The 19,867-nt window shown below is 32.7% G+C and overlaps 2 protein-coding genes across 2 annotated transcripts; both read right to left on the bottom strand.

The window, feature by feature from the left end:
* Positions 1 to 10,318: 10,318 nt before the first annotated feature.
* Positions 10,319 to 11,679, bottom strand: LOC112292478 (uncharacterized). Its single transcript, XM_024541007.2, has one exon. It carries the CDS (start codon positions 11,565 to 11,567, stop codon positions 10,551 to 10,553), a length of 1,017 nt encoding a protein of 338 aa, XP_024396775.1. The 5' UTR covers positions 11,568 to 11,679; the 3' UTR covers positions 10,319 to 10,550.
* Positions 11,680 to 15,966: 4,287 nt separating this feature from the next.
* LOC112292838 (protein arginine N-methyltransferase PRMT10) lies at positions 15,967 to 19,561 on the bottom strand. Its single transcript, XM_024541709.3, has 7 exons — positions 19,083 to 19,561; positions 18,302 to 18,494; positions 17,675 to 17,780; positions 17,326 to 17,515; positions 16,987 to 17,172; positions 16,626 to 16,709; positions 15,967 to 16,511 (listed from the first exon to the last, which is right to left on the bottom strand). Exons 1-7 carry the CDS (start codon positions 19,461 to 19,463, stop codon positions 16,335 to 16,337), a joined length of 1,317 nt encoding a protein of 438 aa, XP_024397477.1. The 5' UTR covers positions 19,464 to 19,561; the 3' UTR covers positions 15,967 to 16,334.
* Between the last annotated feature and the right edge of the window lie 306 nt (positions 19,562 to 19,867).

Below are 19,867 nucleotides of genomic sequence, written 5' to 3'. Positions count from 1 at the left end.
GAAATTATTTCTTTATATAAAATCCAATTTTTTTTTAAGATAAATAGAAAAACATCATTCACCAAATTAAAAAAAAAATATATTAATTCTAATACACTCTTTACTTATAGGATTTGTTTTTAGAATCACTTTAACAACTTTAAGAAAACCATTTACTTGAGATATTATATCTTATATTTATTAATCTATTTTTAAAAAAGCACATAAAAGTAAAGAACATAAAATTTAGTATTTATACAAAAGAAATTTATTTCAATAAAATAAAAAAAAATTTAAGATAAATGAATTGTCGTCTTAATTCTTATAAATTGAATTGGAAGTTAAAATACTATTAAAGAAAATTAATTGTTAGTCAAGGTGTATAGACCAATCTGGTCTTTAGGACTGGATTTAGAGATACTTATTAAAATAATATGTTTCTAGGAATGAAAAAAGTTTTTATATTGAATTGACCAAGTTTAGCCCATACCATTTATAAGGTGATATTTTATTGAAGCCTTATCTATAAAGTTAAAATATAACAAGTCTTTTAAAAGATCTTTTATTCTTTAAAGACCTTTATTATGTAATTTAGCAGCTTGGTAAGGGTAAGGTAGAGATTAATTAGAGGAAAAATAGAATTCTATCTCATAAATGAATTCTAAGCCTTTTAAAAATGTAGTAGGTGAATTACGTCAAAAAAATGATATATTTGAGTCCAAACTTTATCTATAGTATTTTATATTTTCTAAATCTATATTTAAATTATATTTAGATATTAGAGACCATGAAAATTTTAGAAGATAGTACGGTCTTTTATAGTAAATTTTTAAAAAGTATTAAATAATAGTATTACCAAGTTTTAAGACACCTACAACCCATTCAATTAATAAAACTTTAGTAGCCTCTTCTAGGTCAATTATGTCAAGCCTCTTCTAGATCAATTGATTTTAAAAAAAATAATAAGGCTTAATTGATCTAGAAGAGGCTACCAATATTAGTTATTTAAAAAAATAAATAGAAGTCTCTTTAACAAAAAAAACAATCTAAACTAAAATTTCTACTACTTTTCTACCTTTCACTTATGATTTCTAAAGTAAATTTTCTATTATATTTTCAAAAAGCTTTGTTAGATTATTAGTCTTTATATACTCTTTTATCTAATAGTTTTATTATTATACAACAACACTAAAACTATCCTATATAAATCCCTCACTATGACTCTATATAGCATGTAATAATGATCTAAGGCTATTATTTATTAAAAAGAACAACAATAAGACTCTAATTAAGCTCTTGATTTGACTTGCAATCAAATATACTCTTCTCACCTTTCAAGGTTATGTCTTTTTCTTACTAATGCGGATAATATGTGATTGGAATCTTATACTTGTTGATTTGAAGCATCTTAATCTTCTAAGAGTATATCTAATGTTTTATTATTATTAAATGGTTAATCTTGTGTATTAAATATTTTCTTAAATTGTAGCAATTTTGTCCTTAAGAAGTTTTGAATATATACTATACTATAACATAGTTACTTCAATTTTATTTCTAATTTTCTTCTTTATATATTCTTGCTAGAATTGCAATTAATATCTCTAATTAAAATTTTATTTTATTATATATGTCCATCTTCTATATATGCTTTGTTGATATTGATTATTCTATTGAATATTGTAATTTTTGTAATTGGTAGTAGGTTTATAGCCAATGCATTGATAGATCCATTTAAATACATTTATAAAAAAGATACAAATACATCAACTTAGTTGTTCTTTGCTATTGAAATAATCAATATCTTTTTTGAATTAAATAGTTTATTTATACTCAAATCATTAAAATATTTAATAGATTAAATCAACAAAATGATTTGTTCTTACTTTCTAAGCTCAATAATAGTGTTAAAAATCATTAAAATAGAATTAGTTTGTTGTTAGAAATTAATCATTTAGACTTTATTGCATGTGCGTGTAAACCCACAACACTTTGATCCATCTCTTTTTTCATTTATTCATCCATCTCTTTTCTAGATCATTCATAAATTACTTATTGCTAGCAGATTTCCTTGAAAATTGATTCTTAGTGCTTAGTAGGTACTTTGCATCAAACTATGTTTCAAAAGATCTTCAATTGCTAAACACAAGAGAAACTTATTTTTATTTAAGTACTATTTTTTTCATAAATTATTTGATATCCTTACGCATGTATTCAACAAATGTAAATCCATTGAAGTTAATCAAGCAAGCATCCTTCAAGTTTTATTTTATAAAAGACACATATCTAAAGTTTCAAATGAATTATCTAGTAGGATTTTAGGACTAATATTTCTTATCATTGCCTTTATATATATATATATATATATATATATATATATTTCTATAGTTTTTATTAAGTAATAGACTTAGTTAGGACTATGTAATCTCTTATAAAATAGTTATTATCTATACAAAATTAATAACTTATAAATAAATTTAAGTAATATATATATATATATATATATATATATATATATATTATTGATATTTAGTTGTTTATTTTAATTTTGATTTTTTTCCTATTAAAAGAATTTATGGCTATATAAAACCAAGGACTTAAAAAATATAAATTAATTAAAATATGATTTAAAATAATTCTTAGCTTAACTACTATTTATAGAAAAATAAAATTAAACTCTTCTAAAAGTTTGTTAAACACAATCTAGGTTGGTATTTTAAAAGAACTAGTATAAAAAAGTCCTTATAGATTCTAAATTATGCAATGATCAAAATGTAGGGAACTTATTACAAATGTGCAAAGATTAGACTCATAGCAATGTAGTTTAGAAAACACACAAGAAATCCAATTCTACTATAAAGAACATCCAATGTATGGTAGAACAACGTCCATATTAGTTCTAGACAAAAATCCTATTACTAATCCTAGCACCTGCCTTAAATGGGCTCCAAAGTATATCTACTTCAACCCACAAGGGTGTTGCTTCCTCCCCCCTCTTTTCTTTGAATCTCCCATGGAGTTTGTTAAAAAGCCGGTGGGCAAAACCTGCTAAAGAAATTCCTAATATAAGACAAATATGAACACAAAATTCAGATTTTAAGATTGAAATGTGTAAAATCTAAGTTCAATATAATACAATGTGAGTAAACTATACCTCTCAATCTAAATTACATTAGAGTTTTACCAATGCATATATATATATATATATATATATATATAATTTTTTGATAAATTTAAGTACACAAAAATACAACAAGGCAATTATAGGTAGCTAATAAAAAATTAGTAAGATTTTTTAAAAAAATTAAATTAAAAATTATTTTAAATTAAATTTTATTTTTAAATAATGTAATGTTGAAAAATATATTAAATATTACATGCATAAATATTTAAGATTATTCACATATTTTAAAAAATGGAAAAAAAAACTATTCATATCTATTACTTGGTTTTTATATGATAGGATTATTTTCTTCTTACACGCATTATTTGATAAAATTGAAATTAGAACTGCCTTGTGATAATACCACCGTATACATAACATAATATATGTGACATAATATATTAATCAATGGATTCTCCAATAGTATTTTAATTTGATTTTCTGAAGTAATATAACTTCTTTTTTCTTTTTTTTCTTTTTCTTTTTAAACTACATCAAATAAGGATAAAAAAATTTAATTAGATTTTTTAAATTTCAATTTAAAAATACATATGGTTTGAAACACTGCATACATTTATTTACTTTTACATGTGCAATGTTGAATTTAAATTTTTAGTTTTTTTCTTTATCAAATTATTAAAATGCAATAGTTCACTCTTTGACAAAAAGAGTATGTACTTTACGTCTCTTCAACAGAAATGAAAAATAAAAATGATAATTATAATAATAATTTCAAAAATGTGGAGGCAGCAATTAGACGCACTGACAATAGTTACTACAATTTCACACTGATTCTGTTCATTGTTAGAAAAGGGGATGTGACCACCGAAGATCTGTTCTACGCACTATCAGAGCGAGGTTCCGATCGTCGGACCTGTGGGTTATGGGCCCACCACGCTTCCGCTGCGCCACTCTGATGTTGTGCAGAAACACTAGTTTTTAATATACATATACACATACATATACTATTTTGTGCTACCGGTTCATGTGACCTTCGGATGTACAAGTAGGACCTCGTTCAGTATTCGTTTACTTTTCAGTGGGCATTTGAAGTTTATTGAATGGCTTGTATAATTCTCTGTTAAATTTGAAGTCCCTGTTGTGATTTTTTTTAATTTTTTTAATTTTTTAATTTTTTTCTGCTGCCGTTATTGTTGTTGTTGTTGTTGTTGTTGTTGTATTCTCATTATTTATTCCAAAAACCCCAAATTATCATGTTCTTTGAAGAATGGAAAATAGTTATAATTTTTTTTCATGATAAAAAATCATTTCAATTGGAGAAAAATAGAATGATTTTTTCTATGTGTATTAATGAGTATTTTGGTTCTTACTGCCAAATTAAATTTGAATCATAGTTTTTGAAACCTTCTAGTATATTATTTATTCCATCATTTAAGTTGCTATATATATATTTATTAGGGTAGCTAAAACGACATTTTAAAATATAAAAATCATTGTAAAGACTACCACAATAAATGCATAGATCTTAATCGTTTTTGTGCACATAAATATCAATAAAATTTAAACAGTAAAAAAAAGTATATTTTTGAAAACTATAGTATTTTATTTCGGTTATAAAACCATAATAAACATATTATGAAAATTAATTATGAATTTATTGATACGAGAAACACTAAACTTGTGCTTAATATAAAAAGATGTTGGTGTAATTAATTTGTGCTTGTCTACTTATATAACATTTTTAAAAAGAAACTTTCATGGATATTTTTAAGGTTTTGAGTTTTTTTATTACAATCAAATCCAGATCATTGGGAACTTTCTATATGTTTTAAATATTTTTGGAGGATTTAATTATACATTAAGTATACTTATATATTTTAATTATATGTAAATTGGATATTTTCATGATAATAAGAATGAAAATTTGAACGAAGCTTGTAAATCTTAAAAAAACAAAGTCATTTCAGGTTATTTGCAACATGGATCCATATTTGGTCTCAAATCTTCTCTACCCTAATCTTCTTTCAACTTCTTTTGCAAGTCAAGTCTATTGTGTCCAAGGTGTTGATCTCTTGAACTCCACTTTTGCTACCTTGAATCCATCTAATTATAATTGATGATCTCCAATATGTTCATGTCTGATTCTTTATCAATTCTCATTTAACTTAGAGACATTGTTGCATTATTTTCTTGCATTATTCTGCCAAATTAGACTGCACAATGTTTTTGAATATGCTACCTCCTACTTCTCCTTGCAACTCACAAGAACTTATAAGTCCTGTACTTAACCCTAATTTAGTAGATGCAGCACAAAGACATAGCTGTCAACACTTGGCAACATCGAATCACCTCCAAATTTAACAAAAAATGCTTCCCCACTATTAAAACAATCCATACTCTGCAAGCTATAGTTTTGTCCGTTTAAATAAATAAAAAAACAAGGACTCGATGCACCTCCTTACTTCACTAACTGTAACCAAGTCCAGCCTCCTTTAGCCCCCCGTGATTCTCTTGTCTATAAGCAAAACCATATTTGGTGAATATCTTCTACTTAGAGTGAGTTGTACTGAGTTAAGCAAAATAGATATGGCTAATCTTTGCAACTCTACCCACATGAACTCATTTCATTCACAAGAATATGACGATTTTGTAGACTCTAATGTGGTTTGAGGAAAAAGGAATCGCAAGCATTTGTGCACTATTCCGAGGTCGAGAGCATCGATGCCATCACATGGGTTCACTAGCCCTGAGCAACATCACACAACAAACATGTTGCATCGTCTAAATCAATCAATCCCCGTCTCAGCAAACCATCCACTTCGGAGTGATGCCGAGAGCGTGGTGGTGCATGAATGCAGAAGTCCTTCAAGCGCAAGTTCACTAAACAATTCCACAGCCCGGCACTTGTAAATCATGCTGTGTAAGTGTGTATGTGTTGTCTAGCATGTTATTGCCCTGACCCATGCAGTTGCAGCTTCCTGATCCACATGTGGGTTCGTCGATTACCACATCGACTGTGGATCTGTCGGTAGCTGTAATGTCGGTAACGTGGTTCAGTTTTTCCAAGCTCACAGTTTTGGTCTCATTTTTCGGTGTGCAAGTGTACTACGTGTAACACAAGTTTGCGAAATGCTCGACATGAAGTGGAGCTCAAAGCGATGGCGTTTAGGTTCAGAGTCGCTCATGCGTTTCGGTGATACGCTTCCCGGCGACAGTGAAAAGTTCGGAAAGGATTCGATGAGAAAATTGTTGCTACTTTTCCTGCCGACAGTGAGATTGTTTTGTAAAAGAATGTGCTGATCCAGGTGGACAATTTTTGTATGGCAACAATCTTGTTTTCTGTAGAGGACCAAATGCTTCATTATTGCAAGCTTTTGTTTTTTGTTGTGAAACTAAGTGGACAAGATAGATTATAAAGTGATCCACGTTATATTTGAAACATGTTGAGAATTTGGTAACACTATATGAAAAATAAAATAGTTTGCTCAAAGAAAGTCCAACTGCAGCAAGTCTACCATGGCCTTTTATTTTATTCTTTGGGAGACAACATCAATGACATAATTTTGTTACATCATTAGTTGTGGGGTACAAATTAGCTGAGTGAGTAGATAAAGCTATTAATTATTTTATTCATATATATATATATATATATATATATATATATAACTCTATTAAACTTGTTAAACACGTTTTTCCATATGTATGAGAATAAATACTTATGCATTAGTTTAAAATTCACATAATTATGTTCTGTTTCATTTAAAATATAAAAATTCAAAACACATTTATTTTAAAGGTATCAACAATATTCTGATTTTTCAATATTGTGCTAATTAAAGACTTTTTTTGATATCTGATTATCTTATTATCATTATTATATCTATTATAAAAAAAATATTTTACCAATTTCAAAAAATAAAATTAGAATGCTTAAAAAAGGCTGTGTTTATATATATATATATATATATATATATCAGAATCTCTAAAACTATTTCTTAAAGGTTTTTTTCAATATAATAGAAGCAATGGTACTTCTTTTACTTAGATTTTATTATATTTTTTGACAAAGAATTCTATTAAGGCAAATAAAGCAACATCCTTATTCTAATATAATTATAATATCAATGAAATTACATAAACATTAGCTATTCTTAACATTGGTGTAAGGTTGAAGGTTATATTGGCTTTAATATTTTAAAATTAGCTATAAACAAACTACAATGTCCAAAAAATAATTTGTATTAAAACATATGTTAAGAGTAGTAAAAGAATTATGTTTGTTTATATAATATAAAAAAATACTTCATAGTTGATATTTTTAAATATCTTTAAAATCAATTATAATATGTAAATATATATTTAATATAATAAAATATAAAACAAGAAAACTAGCATATATGTAAAATAATCGTCAATAGTTGCACTTCTAATGCACCATAATTTTTATTTCTAAAAAAAATCTTTGTTAGCCATAATTTTATTTATTGTAAAATTAAATTAAATAAATAATTTTAATACTTTATGGCTCTTTAGAGTAGCCATAAAGTATATATTTGTAAGATAATTACATATGTGTAACTATAAAATTGCATGATTATTATTGTTATTGCTATGCAATTGTATATACAATACAACAATATTCTTCTTTAGTTTGAATAGAAGATAAATGTATTTTAAATCTAGAAATTTCTATTTAAAAATCTATAAAAGCTTTTAATATCTACAAAAAAAAAAAAAAAAAAAAAAAAAATCCACAAAAAATGATGTTACTTTGAAAAGCAATAACTTCAAATATATATACTTATTATTTGTAAAGTGCTTAAATTAATTGGTCTATTTTTAATTATATAAAATCATATAACTGTTAGATAATTTAAAAAAATAATTACAAGTAATATATTAATGTAGAATAATTGTGAACTATTAATAATTTAAATCAACAAATTATTTTTGGAAGTAGTCATTTTGTAGATTGATATTCTAAAAAAATACAAATCTCTTCTATTATACCAACTATCTAAACTAATTCGCATAAGTTCTTAGTTTCTAATGTGTGGAAATATTGTTTATATATATATATATATATATATATATATATAACATTACTCAATGTTATAAAACCAACATGGATAATAAAACTAACATTACTAAAATTGTAACAAAAAGATTTTTTTGTTTAAAATCTAAAAATCTTTATTTTCTCATTATAAGATATTCTATTACAAAGGAATACTAAAGGAAGTAGTATAAGGAATTTTAATTTTTTCAACTAAATAATTTTTGGTTATAGGAATACAAAGCCAAGAAACCACAATCTAGAGTTGGTATTTCTACTAAGTAGTTCTGTGTCATAAGAATATTCACAAATATTCACAATTTGAATTTGATTTTCTAATATATTTAAAAAAGATATATTGTTGAAAATAGTTTTACTTTGAATATCCTTTTCAATGTTTTCTTTGTCTATCAAAAAATCATTATAATCAAACTAAGATGAATCAGACAATGTATTTGACAATGTATTATCTTTTGATAAGTTTTTTAAAATATATTCTTTTATCATAGATATTAAAACTCTTAATAATAATAAAATAAAATAAACAAATAAAAAAATTAAAAAAAAAAAAAAAAAAAACATATACAAGTAGATAGAATATCCTAACAACTTTGAAAAAAATTATATCTTTTTAAAACATATGACTTAAGGTGTTTTTGAAGTATACAACAAATATTATATATGTTGGAAGTAAATTGATTTTATATAAAATTAAAATAATTATTGTATACTTTGGTGTTTACAAAAGATTATACAAAAAATCCATATGTATATTTAAGTTTAAGTGCAATTTTTCATAATAACACACATAGATAATATATCCATACACTTATATATATATATATATATATATATATATATATAACTAAAACATAATTTTAAATAATATTCAATATAATAGAATTGATATACACAATATATATTGTGTAAAAAATATAAAAGAGAATATTAAATTGATCCACCTAAATTTTAGATTGATCTACTTTCAATAAAATATCTCTCATGCCAATCCTTCTTCACAATTCACCAACTACTTTCCATTGTAAAATAGTCCTTCTACTGCTTGTTTCTATTCTTGCAGCTAACCACTCACATTCAAATTCCTTACCTCTCTCACCTCCTTGCGAAATCAACACATCACTTAGTGCAAAATTGAGAAATTGGTGAAAGAAAGTAAAGCCATAGGTATTACAAGATTAAAGCATAGTGGGGAGTAGGAACATGTGGGTCTATTTAATATTCTTATATATATATATATATATATATATATGTATGTATGTATATATATATGTATGTATGTATGTATGTATGTATATATATACGTTTTATAATCTTATTCACTAATATTTGAATTATTTTTGCAAACATTGTGAAATCATGACACAATAAAGTTATTTCTCCTCACCAACTTTACGCCAACCAGTTTTCAAAATCAAAAGCTTCATCACCCATGCAAAAAAAAATCATAACTTGAATTATGTGTGGGCACTAAAATTCGTGATTATTTTACCAATTATAAACCCATAGATCTCATCAACTTTATCCATTCATAATCACTCAACTACCACTTCACTATGGAGTCACCCAAGTAGAAACACCCTCATCCACATTCATCTAAAATCTACAACTGCAGCATGGCAACGAGCTACTTCGATAAGTCTAACACCCAATTACATTTCACATTGCACAAACAATCCACCCATATATACAAATTCACAAACCCTCTCCAAGCTCACTTATTCTCACCGTCCAACACTAATCACCTCATCTTCTCCCAAATGATAACATTCTTCCTCTAATCCAGTTTATCAGGTGATTGAGACTCAGTCACCTTAACGAACACCCATCTTGTGAATGGTCTTGACGAATTAAGCCAGATTTTTCTTCTTTAAAGAAACTGATCTAAATATCTACATATTAATTACGACTTTTAATCTTAAGTATACACAAGTTAGACTCAGAAGTTGAAAGTTGGTTTCAAGATGGGAAGGTTTATCAGAAACGGAAACGCCATTCACAATCGCCATCGGTTTTCGCACTTGAACATGCAGGATGGTCTCGACCGACAGACGGTGATCGATGCAAAACCTAGACAAGGCTGTAAGAGGCGAGATCGGTGACAGAACAAGCAGAGGACACGATTGAGATCGAGTGAGTCGAAATACAAGAACGAAATCCATGGAGATGGAGAGGTTTTTATTCAATTCCGACGATGCCAAAACAGGATGGATCTGCACAGACATGACATCGACTGCTCTATCCCTGCTCGGATCTAGTTCATTCCACTCATCGCGGCGACGACAGAAACGAACAATACCATCGGAGTGTGCACGGATGGCGATCGACACTCAGAAATGCCACCGACTCTGCACGCATTACGAAACCAGTGGATTATCACCACCAGTTCTTTCTAGGAGCTTCTTCTTCTTCTGCAGGCGCATCTTCCGTGTATCGGTTCCTGCCTTCATAACGAGAAGACTCCTCGTCACCACCATACTTGCGACGACCGCCGTAGCCACTCTCCTCGGACTCCTCCTCGTTGTGCTGCTTGCGACGGCCATAGCCACCGTAGCCTCCCTCCTCGGCGGGAGCCTCTTCTTCCCCGTATCGAGAGCGACGGTGCCCAGACTCCTCGCTCTCTTCCTCATTGTAAGTTGGCTTCGGTTCGCGATAACCAGACTCTTCTTCTTCACCGTATCCTGACCTACGGTAATCGGACACCTCCTCGTCGTCGCCGTATTTAGGTTTCGGCTTGCGGTATCCTCCCTCCTCGGACTCTTCCTCGCCATATGAGGGTCTGGATTTGCGGTATCCTCCCTCCTCGGACTCTTCCTCGCCATATGAGGGTCTGGATTTGCGGTATCCTCCCTCCTCGGACTCTTCCTCGCCATATGAGGGTCTCGATTTGCGGTATCCTCCCTCCTCGGACTCTTCCTCGCCGTAGGAAGGTCTGGACTTGCGGTATCCCCCTTCCTCGGATTCTTCTTCGCCGTATGAGGGTCTTGGCTTGCGGTAGCCCGACTCTTCTTCTTCTTCACCGTATGCAGGTCTTGGCTTGCGGTAGCCCGACTCTTCTTCTTCTCCACCGTAAGAAGGCCTATGGCGTCCATAATCGGGTTGTGCTTCATCCTCGCTCGGCCTAGTGCGATCACGTCCACCACCGTAGACAGCGCCAGGTCTGGGATGACCTCCGTAAATCGATGGCCCGGGCACTCTCCCATAAGGACACTCCTCGTTACCATACTCTACCCCCTGCTCCTCCTCATCTTCCCCAAAATCAGCCCTCCGATACCCAGACTCCTCATCAGCAAGCTTCACGGACCCATACGCTTCCTCCAGGTCGTAACCCCCCTGGTAAGGCACAGGGTCGTAGTCATCGTAGTTATCTTCCTCCTGAAACCGGTGAACCATGTCTACAAACTCTTCAACAACACAACCTCAAGCAATAAAAACACACCACCAAACCACCACAACGTAGACACAAAACTTTGCCCAAAAACTTCACACTGCAACCCACTCACTCTCACAAAAATGCAAGGTTTTGCACAGCAAAGCTACTACAAGAGCTGATTGTAGCACAACGTGGCTATCGACAGACGCGGACACGGAATCGGCGTGCTTGATCAGATGTGCGTCGGTGATTGCTCGGATTCTCGCCATTCATGGCTTTACGACTACTTCTTACCCGGGCTGATGCCCGCTTCCCATGGACGGCGACCATGTGCTGGGTCCATAACAATGAGATTTGTTTTTTTCTCTCATTCAACTTCAGATTCATCGCTATAATATCTCTCCCTCTCACCCACCTGGCAGATCCAATTTTCCAAGCCTCCGCTGCAGCTCACATGACGCCACCACCCCCCCCCCCCCCCCGAGACGAAGAAAAAAGGGGCCAAATTTTCAAATCCCTCGCATCTTGAAAAAAAGCATTGCTTTCTTCAGCTCCCTGGAACCTTGCATTTTCCTTCATTTGCTTTAGATTTCTGCTTTGGTCGGTGGCAGTGAATCTTGGCTCATTCGGAGATGAAGTGGAGGATGGTGTGGCAGGTTTTTTAAGCTTTTTATAGCTTTGTGGTCTTTGTGGGGATTCGGAGTATTGGTGGGATTGTTCTTAGTACGGTGATCCATTTGCATGCCATTTGTGGTGTATCCCTTTGAGGATTGCAATGTTGGTTTTTGTGTTCTTGACTTTGCTATAAAAATAAAAACAAAATAAAAATAAAATAAAATAAAAAACAAAACACACGGTGGCCAAAAAAACAAACCCCCCCCCTGATTTGATTCACACTTGTACACGTGGGTATGTTCAAATGTATGTATGTATGTGTGTCTGTGTGTCTGTGTGCATATGTTTCTTTTTTCTTTTTTCTTTTTTTTCTTTGTTTTCTACCCATGGATGGTGTGAATTGATGTGTAGTACATAAGGCATTTGTGTTTATATAAACATGTTTTCATCAATTTTGTCTTGAGTTGCAGATTTAGAGGTTGAAATTAGAAAAATGGTGTTATAGGTTTTTATTACTGTGAAGTTGCTTTGAATTTCGAAAAATATTTTTTGGGAGTTTGATATTAAAAAAATCAGAAAAATAAATAAATATAATAAACTGGAATATACAAGGATGATTGATTGTTAATGCCTTTAGTCACTAAAATATGAAAAGTATACATATTATTGATTGTATTTTTTGAAAATCTTCAAATAAAAAGAGAATCATGTATACATATGATAATCTTACTGATCATCACATCAAGATGAATGTTATTTTTTCTTAAGAAAGATACCATTTGGAAACGTTTAGATTCTTTTCATGAACTTTTGATCACAATAATATTGAATTAGCAAACAATCAATTCTAAGCTATAATTTTTACTTTGAAAAAATGTAGTGTTTCAGTCATTATTATGCATCAATAATGAAAACATACATAAAATCAAGTTGAGAGAAAGACCGTATTATATTATATCAGACATTAAAAATATATTGATTTACACTTTCATTATGAATCACAATCACATAACACAATTGTATGATCTGGGTGGTTTTATTCAGGTTCAACATACACTCATTTTAGTAAATTAGAACAACCAATGTTTTCCTCCAATATGTTCACAAATTTCAATTTAGAACACAATTTAGTTTTAGTTAGTTAATTGGATTTGTTTGTTAGTTTGTATTTGTATTTGTATTTGTTTGTTTTTATTTTTATAATTATCAGAACAAAACTGTTATCATTATGATGATTTCATGCATCACAAGAGGAGTTATTGTTTTCTTTTTTCTTTTCTTATGCAATTCTTAATGTGGGTGTGTAATATCTCATTCTATTTCTAATCATATCTAATTCTTATGCTTCTTTTTTAACAATGATAGTTAATTTGGTTATAGATAGAAGAATGTTAAATAAACCCATGCTTTTACTAAATAGATCTACTCTTGATGAAGAATATGGTAATCATAATGAATGTGGTTGGTTTTTATTGGTTGTAGATCTAATAATGGATAAACGAACATAAAAATATATTTTTTTTTTCTTTTTTTTTTTTTTTTCCATGATGGTTAGAATAGATATGTCAATTTAGTAAAAAATTGGGTCTATTTTACATTCCCCTATAGATATTGTTACTATTATTTTTCCATATAAGTTTTGTTGTCTACTATAATTTTTAAATTGATACACAAAACTATTTTGGAAAGCTTCTTTGTTTCTTTGGTATAACCAAAACCTCTATATTCCAATGAGAGTTTGTTTGATATGAACAAAGTCATTCTTCTTACAAGTGGATAGATTACTTTCTAAATTTATTCTTTTTTTGCAAGCATTGTTGAAAAGCCATAACAATCTCAAATGTCATGTCAAAATTAATCTAAACACCACATTATAGGCATGGTCCAATTTCTAGTTGCATCCAAAGGATCCAATTCAAATCTTTTGTTTAAATGTCTTAAATGATGCATGTTCAAATGTCCTCTATATAATGACAAGGATTGTTCTCTTCTTTGACTCAACTATATAATGGAGTTTATACATGGTGTATTTGTGACTTTGTGAACTAGTGTTGTAACATATCATGGACCAAACTCAAATGGACATTTTGAGCTAATACAAAATTTATGAACTATGTTTATGTCTATTTCAAAAAATCAACAATTTAAAATTATGTTATTTAATTGTTTCAAACTAAAATTAAGAATGAATGCATTTACAAGGTGAGACCAAAGTTCAAAAAAGAAACTAAAGCTCGACATTATAAATCATAATATATGTAAGAGGTTCATATAGAAGCCAATTACTTAAGTAAGTTACTTCATTTTACAAAAGATGTATCCAACTTGCACTCTAACCTAAGTAATTTTAATGCTTTATAATAACAATAAATTATTCTAAACTATTGAATTACTAGAATTACATTATGTTGTCATAGTTTATTAAAAATGGGCAAATGAACACACTATTTCATCCAAGGCAAGAAATGAATAAATAAAAAGCAACTTGCTTATTTTTTAGTATACCTTTTTATCCTTTACAAAAGACTCTTATTAATTGTTATCAAGAATTGTGTAGTGTTGTGATTTTGACATTTAACAATTCTTACCATTTAACATAATTTATTTTGATCATAAATGTGAGTTGAGATATATTTGTCACGGACACAAAATACAGACTTGAAATCTAACAAGAAGTTCAAGAAGAAGTGGCAGAACTAGATTAAACAGATGAGTACAAGAACAACACCAAAAAGGTGAGCTAGAACTCCAAGAGATGTGTTGTCGAGACTGAAGAACTCTTCAGCCTCGATCCTTATATATACTCCTACTTAGGAAGCTTCTCGAGCTACTTCTATTAACTAGGAAGCTTCTAGAAGGTTCCCGAGGCTTCTTTTCTAGAAGGTTCTAGAAACTTCTCGAGCTACTTCTATTAACTAGGAAGCTTCTAGAAAGTTCCAGGGGATTCCTTTCTAGAAGCTTCTAGAAACTTCTCTTCTAGAAGGTTCCAGAGACTTCCTTTCTAAAAGCTTCTAGAAACTTCTCTCTAAAAGGTTCCAGAGGCTTCTCTTCTAGAAGGTTCCAAAGGCTTGTTTTCTAGAAGGTTCTAGAAACTTCTCTCTAAAAAGTTCTAAGGAATATGTCCCTAACAATATTTCAATTGCATTGCTTTAATTTGTTTTATAATGTAAATTAGATTTGGCATACCCATGACAAATTCTTCTAAGCAATGTCTCTCCCTTGCCAATGGCAAGTCATGTGTAGATAGATAATATAGATAATTCAAAAATTTATAATGACTTAGGTGACAATTGTCTCTTTCTAATCTAAAGTGTTAGTTGAGTACTATGCACAAGTGTGGTACATATAGATTAAACAAATATCACTTCATTTTTGTTAATAAATAATGTATGTTGATATAACAATGCAATATCATGTTTATTGGGTTCATGATCAAAGTTCGACATGTATTCTATCACTCATAAATATTAATAAAAAGAAATAGTTAATCATCAAATTAGCAAAATTGGATATTAACATCAATATGATTTTTTGTAAGTTTACTCGTGTTAAACAAACAGAAACTCTAAAACTTAAGACATATTTTGGGCAAAGGCCAAACTTTTTTGATGTACAACAAGCCTTAAACGCCATCTGATGAATTGGGCGTCAGCACGTGAAGTTCATTTTAACTAAAAATGATTACGCTATATATGTTAAAGTTGGCACCATTGAAAACGGACTTTGTATAATGTATGTTTTTTGAACAAATACTTTTAGAAGTAAAATGGTGACTTTTTGATGATTCGTATTTCACTTAATAAATGATCAAGAACTGAGAACACCGAGCACTCAACTGGTTCTCTTTGTTTCACCTGCTCGCTGTTCAGCATTAAAACACTGTTTGATTTGTCGTTGACTAGGATAACAAACTCCAATCCTCTTTTTGTTTAACCACAAACAGGTTTTAGGGTTTTCATGTTTCTCCATGAAACTGCCGTTCTAGTTACGTTAGTGTGAAAAAAAGAAGTAAACAGAATCTCTAAGATTTCACTCCTTGGACTCGGCTCAATATTACGGTCGTTAGAATCCCGCCAGTTCATAGTAAAATGTAGCAAAAGAAATCGTAAGTACTTAAGTTCTCCTGATTCCAACTTCAGAAAAATGTATCCTAATTCAGAAATACTATTCATTTACTCAATGAAGAAATTGGAGATAGTTGGCTGAGCAGGAGGACTACCCCGTCGTTCCAAGGCATGAGCAATCTTGACATCCATCAGTCTATGGTTCTGTTTAGAACGTGTAATTTCCAGTTCACCCACCAATATATCACCATTTCTTGTACTGATGGGAGGATGTAATAGAAATACCTGTTCAACAAAATCACAGAAATAAAAAATTTAACTCTATGAATCCTCTGGTTAAGGTCCATAAATCATATATTGTACTGAAAAACAAAGAACTTAAGCTGAAAAAGTACTTACCTGCTGGCCCCAGTGAGTGGTATCATCAACGCTAGGAGCAGTCGTCAGCTCGACTTCATTGTCAGCAGGATCACTTGGACAACCCTGTTTGATGCATTGGATCAGTTTACTGAAGCTTGGAAGATGATACCACACGACAATAAGCATGTGTAAATGTACAAATTAGACTGACACTTAAGCCAGAAAAAGCTCAAAATTAAGCTCATGATCATGCCTTGTTCCATACATACAGATAACAGATAAAGTATGAACTGAAACAACGGACAGTTGAAAACATACGACAAAACCAATCGCTATGCATTGCAAGTTTTAAGATATGATGAACAGAAAAGAAAAAAGTCAAAAGTATACAGAATCTCACCCTGAAGTGAACATCAAACCACCCAGCAAATCCAGCAATCTTTGCATTACCAGAATCGATTGGAATTCTAAATTGAGATCGCACACTCGCTGTTTCATCAAGTGTTGCTGTTAGGCAGTCAAACTCCTTAACTAGTGCAGGTGCGCCGATAACTTGATTCGGGTGCAGGCTATTCCACACTGAAGTCTGTAAAAATGACAGACTTAATTAGCGTTGTCTGTAACAATTTACATTAATCCTCCTGACCCTAACGACACCGATGGAACAGATTGAAGTATTATTACCACCAAACATGGTTTCAACTACAACGATAGAACCTGGAACACCTGCTGTACAAACCTGAAGAAAGTATTTCCGTTGCTCTTCCCGATAAGGGTCATTCAGGACGCGCATGTCAACTCCATACTGATCAGACGTTTCTTGAGTAAAACGAGACCAATCATTCATAGCATGCTGGTATTCCTGAATCTTGCGCTCTCCCAAGGACGTTTGCATGGGTGCAAGCCACATACGAGCATGGCTGGGGTACCTGGATTGTTTACCAACAGGATATCAGGAAAAAAGGACAACACCAGAGAATACAGAGGTGGAGTCTAGTAGGCAGTGTCCGATAACCTAAGACGCTTCATGAAAATCAAACAACAATGCTTACACACTCGGATTGCACCAGCGCAAAGGTTACACATACATCATGCCCGTGGGCTTCAGCCACTTGTCCCTGGCGTAGATAACAGAGTCAAACATAGACTCCCGCACAAGAAAATAGCCCATCCACTCCGAAATTATGATGTCGACTGCCAAGGTACACGATAGAGGCCGCCACAGTTACTACTCACCCAACCCTGGTTAAACCCCCAACACTTCACAAACCCAGCCACCCAATACCCATGAGGTTCCCTAGCGCCTTGGTTTTTAATTTTAACAGAAAGGGCCAGTCACAAGAGCTATGCATATACAGAGGTGTTAGAGAAGTATCGTGATATCCGTTTAACCATTTGGCTTCAAGTTCAGGCGTCAATACATCAGGACATGGTCAGTATCAACAACTTGACAATTTTTATAAAAGCAGACTAAGACTGTTGAGTTCAAAGATAATAAAACAACTTCACACACAATCCTATTACTCAAAACTTACATTAGAGGATGGAAGCTACCACGGATTGAACAATGAACCACATGACAAAGCAACACTACAACCGCCTAAACTCCCACCATTCACACCAGCCAAGCCCATTTTTTCTTTTTTTTTATCGAGTAGAATAATGAACAGGCAACTCTAACAACCCGTAGCACTCAGTTTGAGAGAGTGGCATGCCTTGTTCAGGTAGAGTGATATCCTCGACAGATCCTTCAATTACTTCTACGATATTCTCCATTCCATTTCCAGCCACCAGAGCTCTGGCATGCGTAGCCATGTCCGTGGCTTCAACAGCATACACTTTCCGAGCACCAGCTTGAGCTGACCAGATTGCTAAGATGCCGCTACCAGTACCAACGTCCAAGACAGTCTGCATGAAAATAGCGGCTTTCGTAAACCAAATTGTTCACAACCATGGATGAAATTAAAATGCAGCATGAGCTGGAAAGCTACACCTCAATGAAAAAGCTAACCTACGCGGAAGTCAGTTTGAAAATCACCAACAATATTCACTCCTTTAACACAGAGCAGATGTTAACAGCCCTCACTTTCTAAGTCAACTCCATAAAATGACGGAAATGTTAGCACAGCATTACCAGACACACCACTGGAACCGTGCGCAGTTATGCGGCACAACGACCACTCAAGAACAAAACATAAGATGCCACTCAGTAACAGGACCCGAAGACACAATGAAATTAGATTTCATCCCATGAGATTACCAACACAAAAATTATTGTTGTTGTTACTATTAATAACATACATCCGAGAAATATCTTATTTAGAAATAAAAATAAAAAATGATTGCGTACAAATGAACTTAGCTTCAAACCACGACGAAACTTCCTCCAAGCTCGAGACAGCAAAGAACGTGCAAACCACCGAACCAAATGTCTTCGTCTCACCAGAAGAAGGAGAAAAAATAAAAACAGAAGCAAATAAAGAAACACAGACACACCTTCCCCTTGAAATGCCGCGCATTCTTGAAAATGGAGTCGTAGTAAGCGTCCATGCGCACTCGATCGGACAGCATCTCCTTCTGGTGGTACAAGAACGCGTAGGTACAGAAGTAATTGGCGAAGTCGGCGCCCTTGTCCACCTTCCCGGCTGGCGCTCGCGGCACCACCGCCGCTCCACCCCCGCTAATCACATGCCCATTCATGGCTCCTCCTCCTCCTCCTCCTCCTGTTCCTGTTCCTACTACCACTCCGTCGCTCGTCCAAGCGTTGCCACGCCCCACTGAACAACACCGCACGCCTCGCAAATTGACGAGAGGGAACGAAAAAGGAAAGCCAGAGAGGAGAGGCGGGAGAGGAAGGAGAAGCTTGGCCCGCGGCATACAAGCAGCAGCAGCAGCAGCTACAGCAGAGCAGCAGTGAAGGAGGCGAAGCTGATTCCGCTGCTGCTGATCAGAAGAGGAGAAGGACCAGCACTGACCCGAAGCTGTCTGAGCAACAACGAGGGCAGCAGCACCACGAGGAGGAGGGACCACGCCGCTTAGGGCTGACCTGGCCACGGGGGTCGGTGATGGGGGGGCCATGGTGCTGTGGTGTGGTGTGGTGAGTGTGGACCCCTGTAGCCGAGTCTCGGTCTAGTCCCCCTCCTGCTCAAAAGCTTCGTGGTTCTTTTTGGAGTTTAGACTCCTTTTGCGTTTTCCCGTGGCTTTGGACTTTTGTTGGATTGGATGCGGATGTGAGGTATTATTTAGGATGAGGGAGGTAAATCCCCTTTAAATTTATTTAT

This window comes from Physcomitrium patens, chromosome 15, assembly GCF_059467195.1.
Source record: "Physcomitrium patens ecotype Gransden chromosome 15, ASM5946719v1, whole genome shotgun sequence".
NCBI classification, from domain to species: Eukaryota; Viridiplantae; Streptophyta; class Bryopsida; order Funariales; family Funariaceae; genus Physcomitrium; species Physcomitrium patens.
This window is presented reverse-complemented; position numbering and strand designations above follow the sequence as displayed.

Excerpts from the sequence above, each read along its gene's own strand:
- LOC112292478 (XM_024541007.2), bottom strand. The coding sequence starts at position 11,567 with ATGGTTCACCGGTTTCAGGAGGAAGATAACTACGATGACTACGACCCT.
- LOC112292838 (XM_024541709.3), bottom strand. The coding sequence starts at position 19,463 with ATGCCGCGGGCCAAGCTTCTCCTTCCTCTCCCGCCTCTCCTCTCTGGC. Across the intron at positions 17,516-17,674 it reads CTGAAGCCCACGGGCATGAT|GTACCCCAGCCATGCTCGTA; the intron begins GTATGTGTAACC and ends TAAACAATCCAG. Across the intron at positions 16,512-16,625 it reads CCACTCACTGGGGCCAGCAG|GTATTTCTATTACATCCTCC; the intron begins GTAAGTACTTTT and ends TTTGTTGAACAG.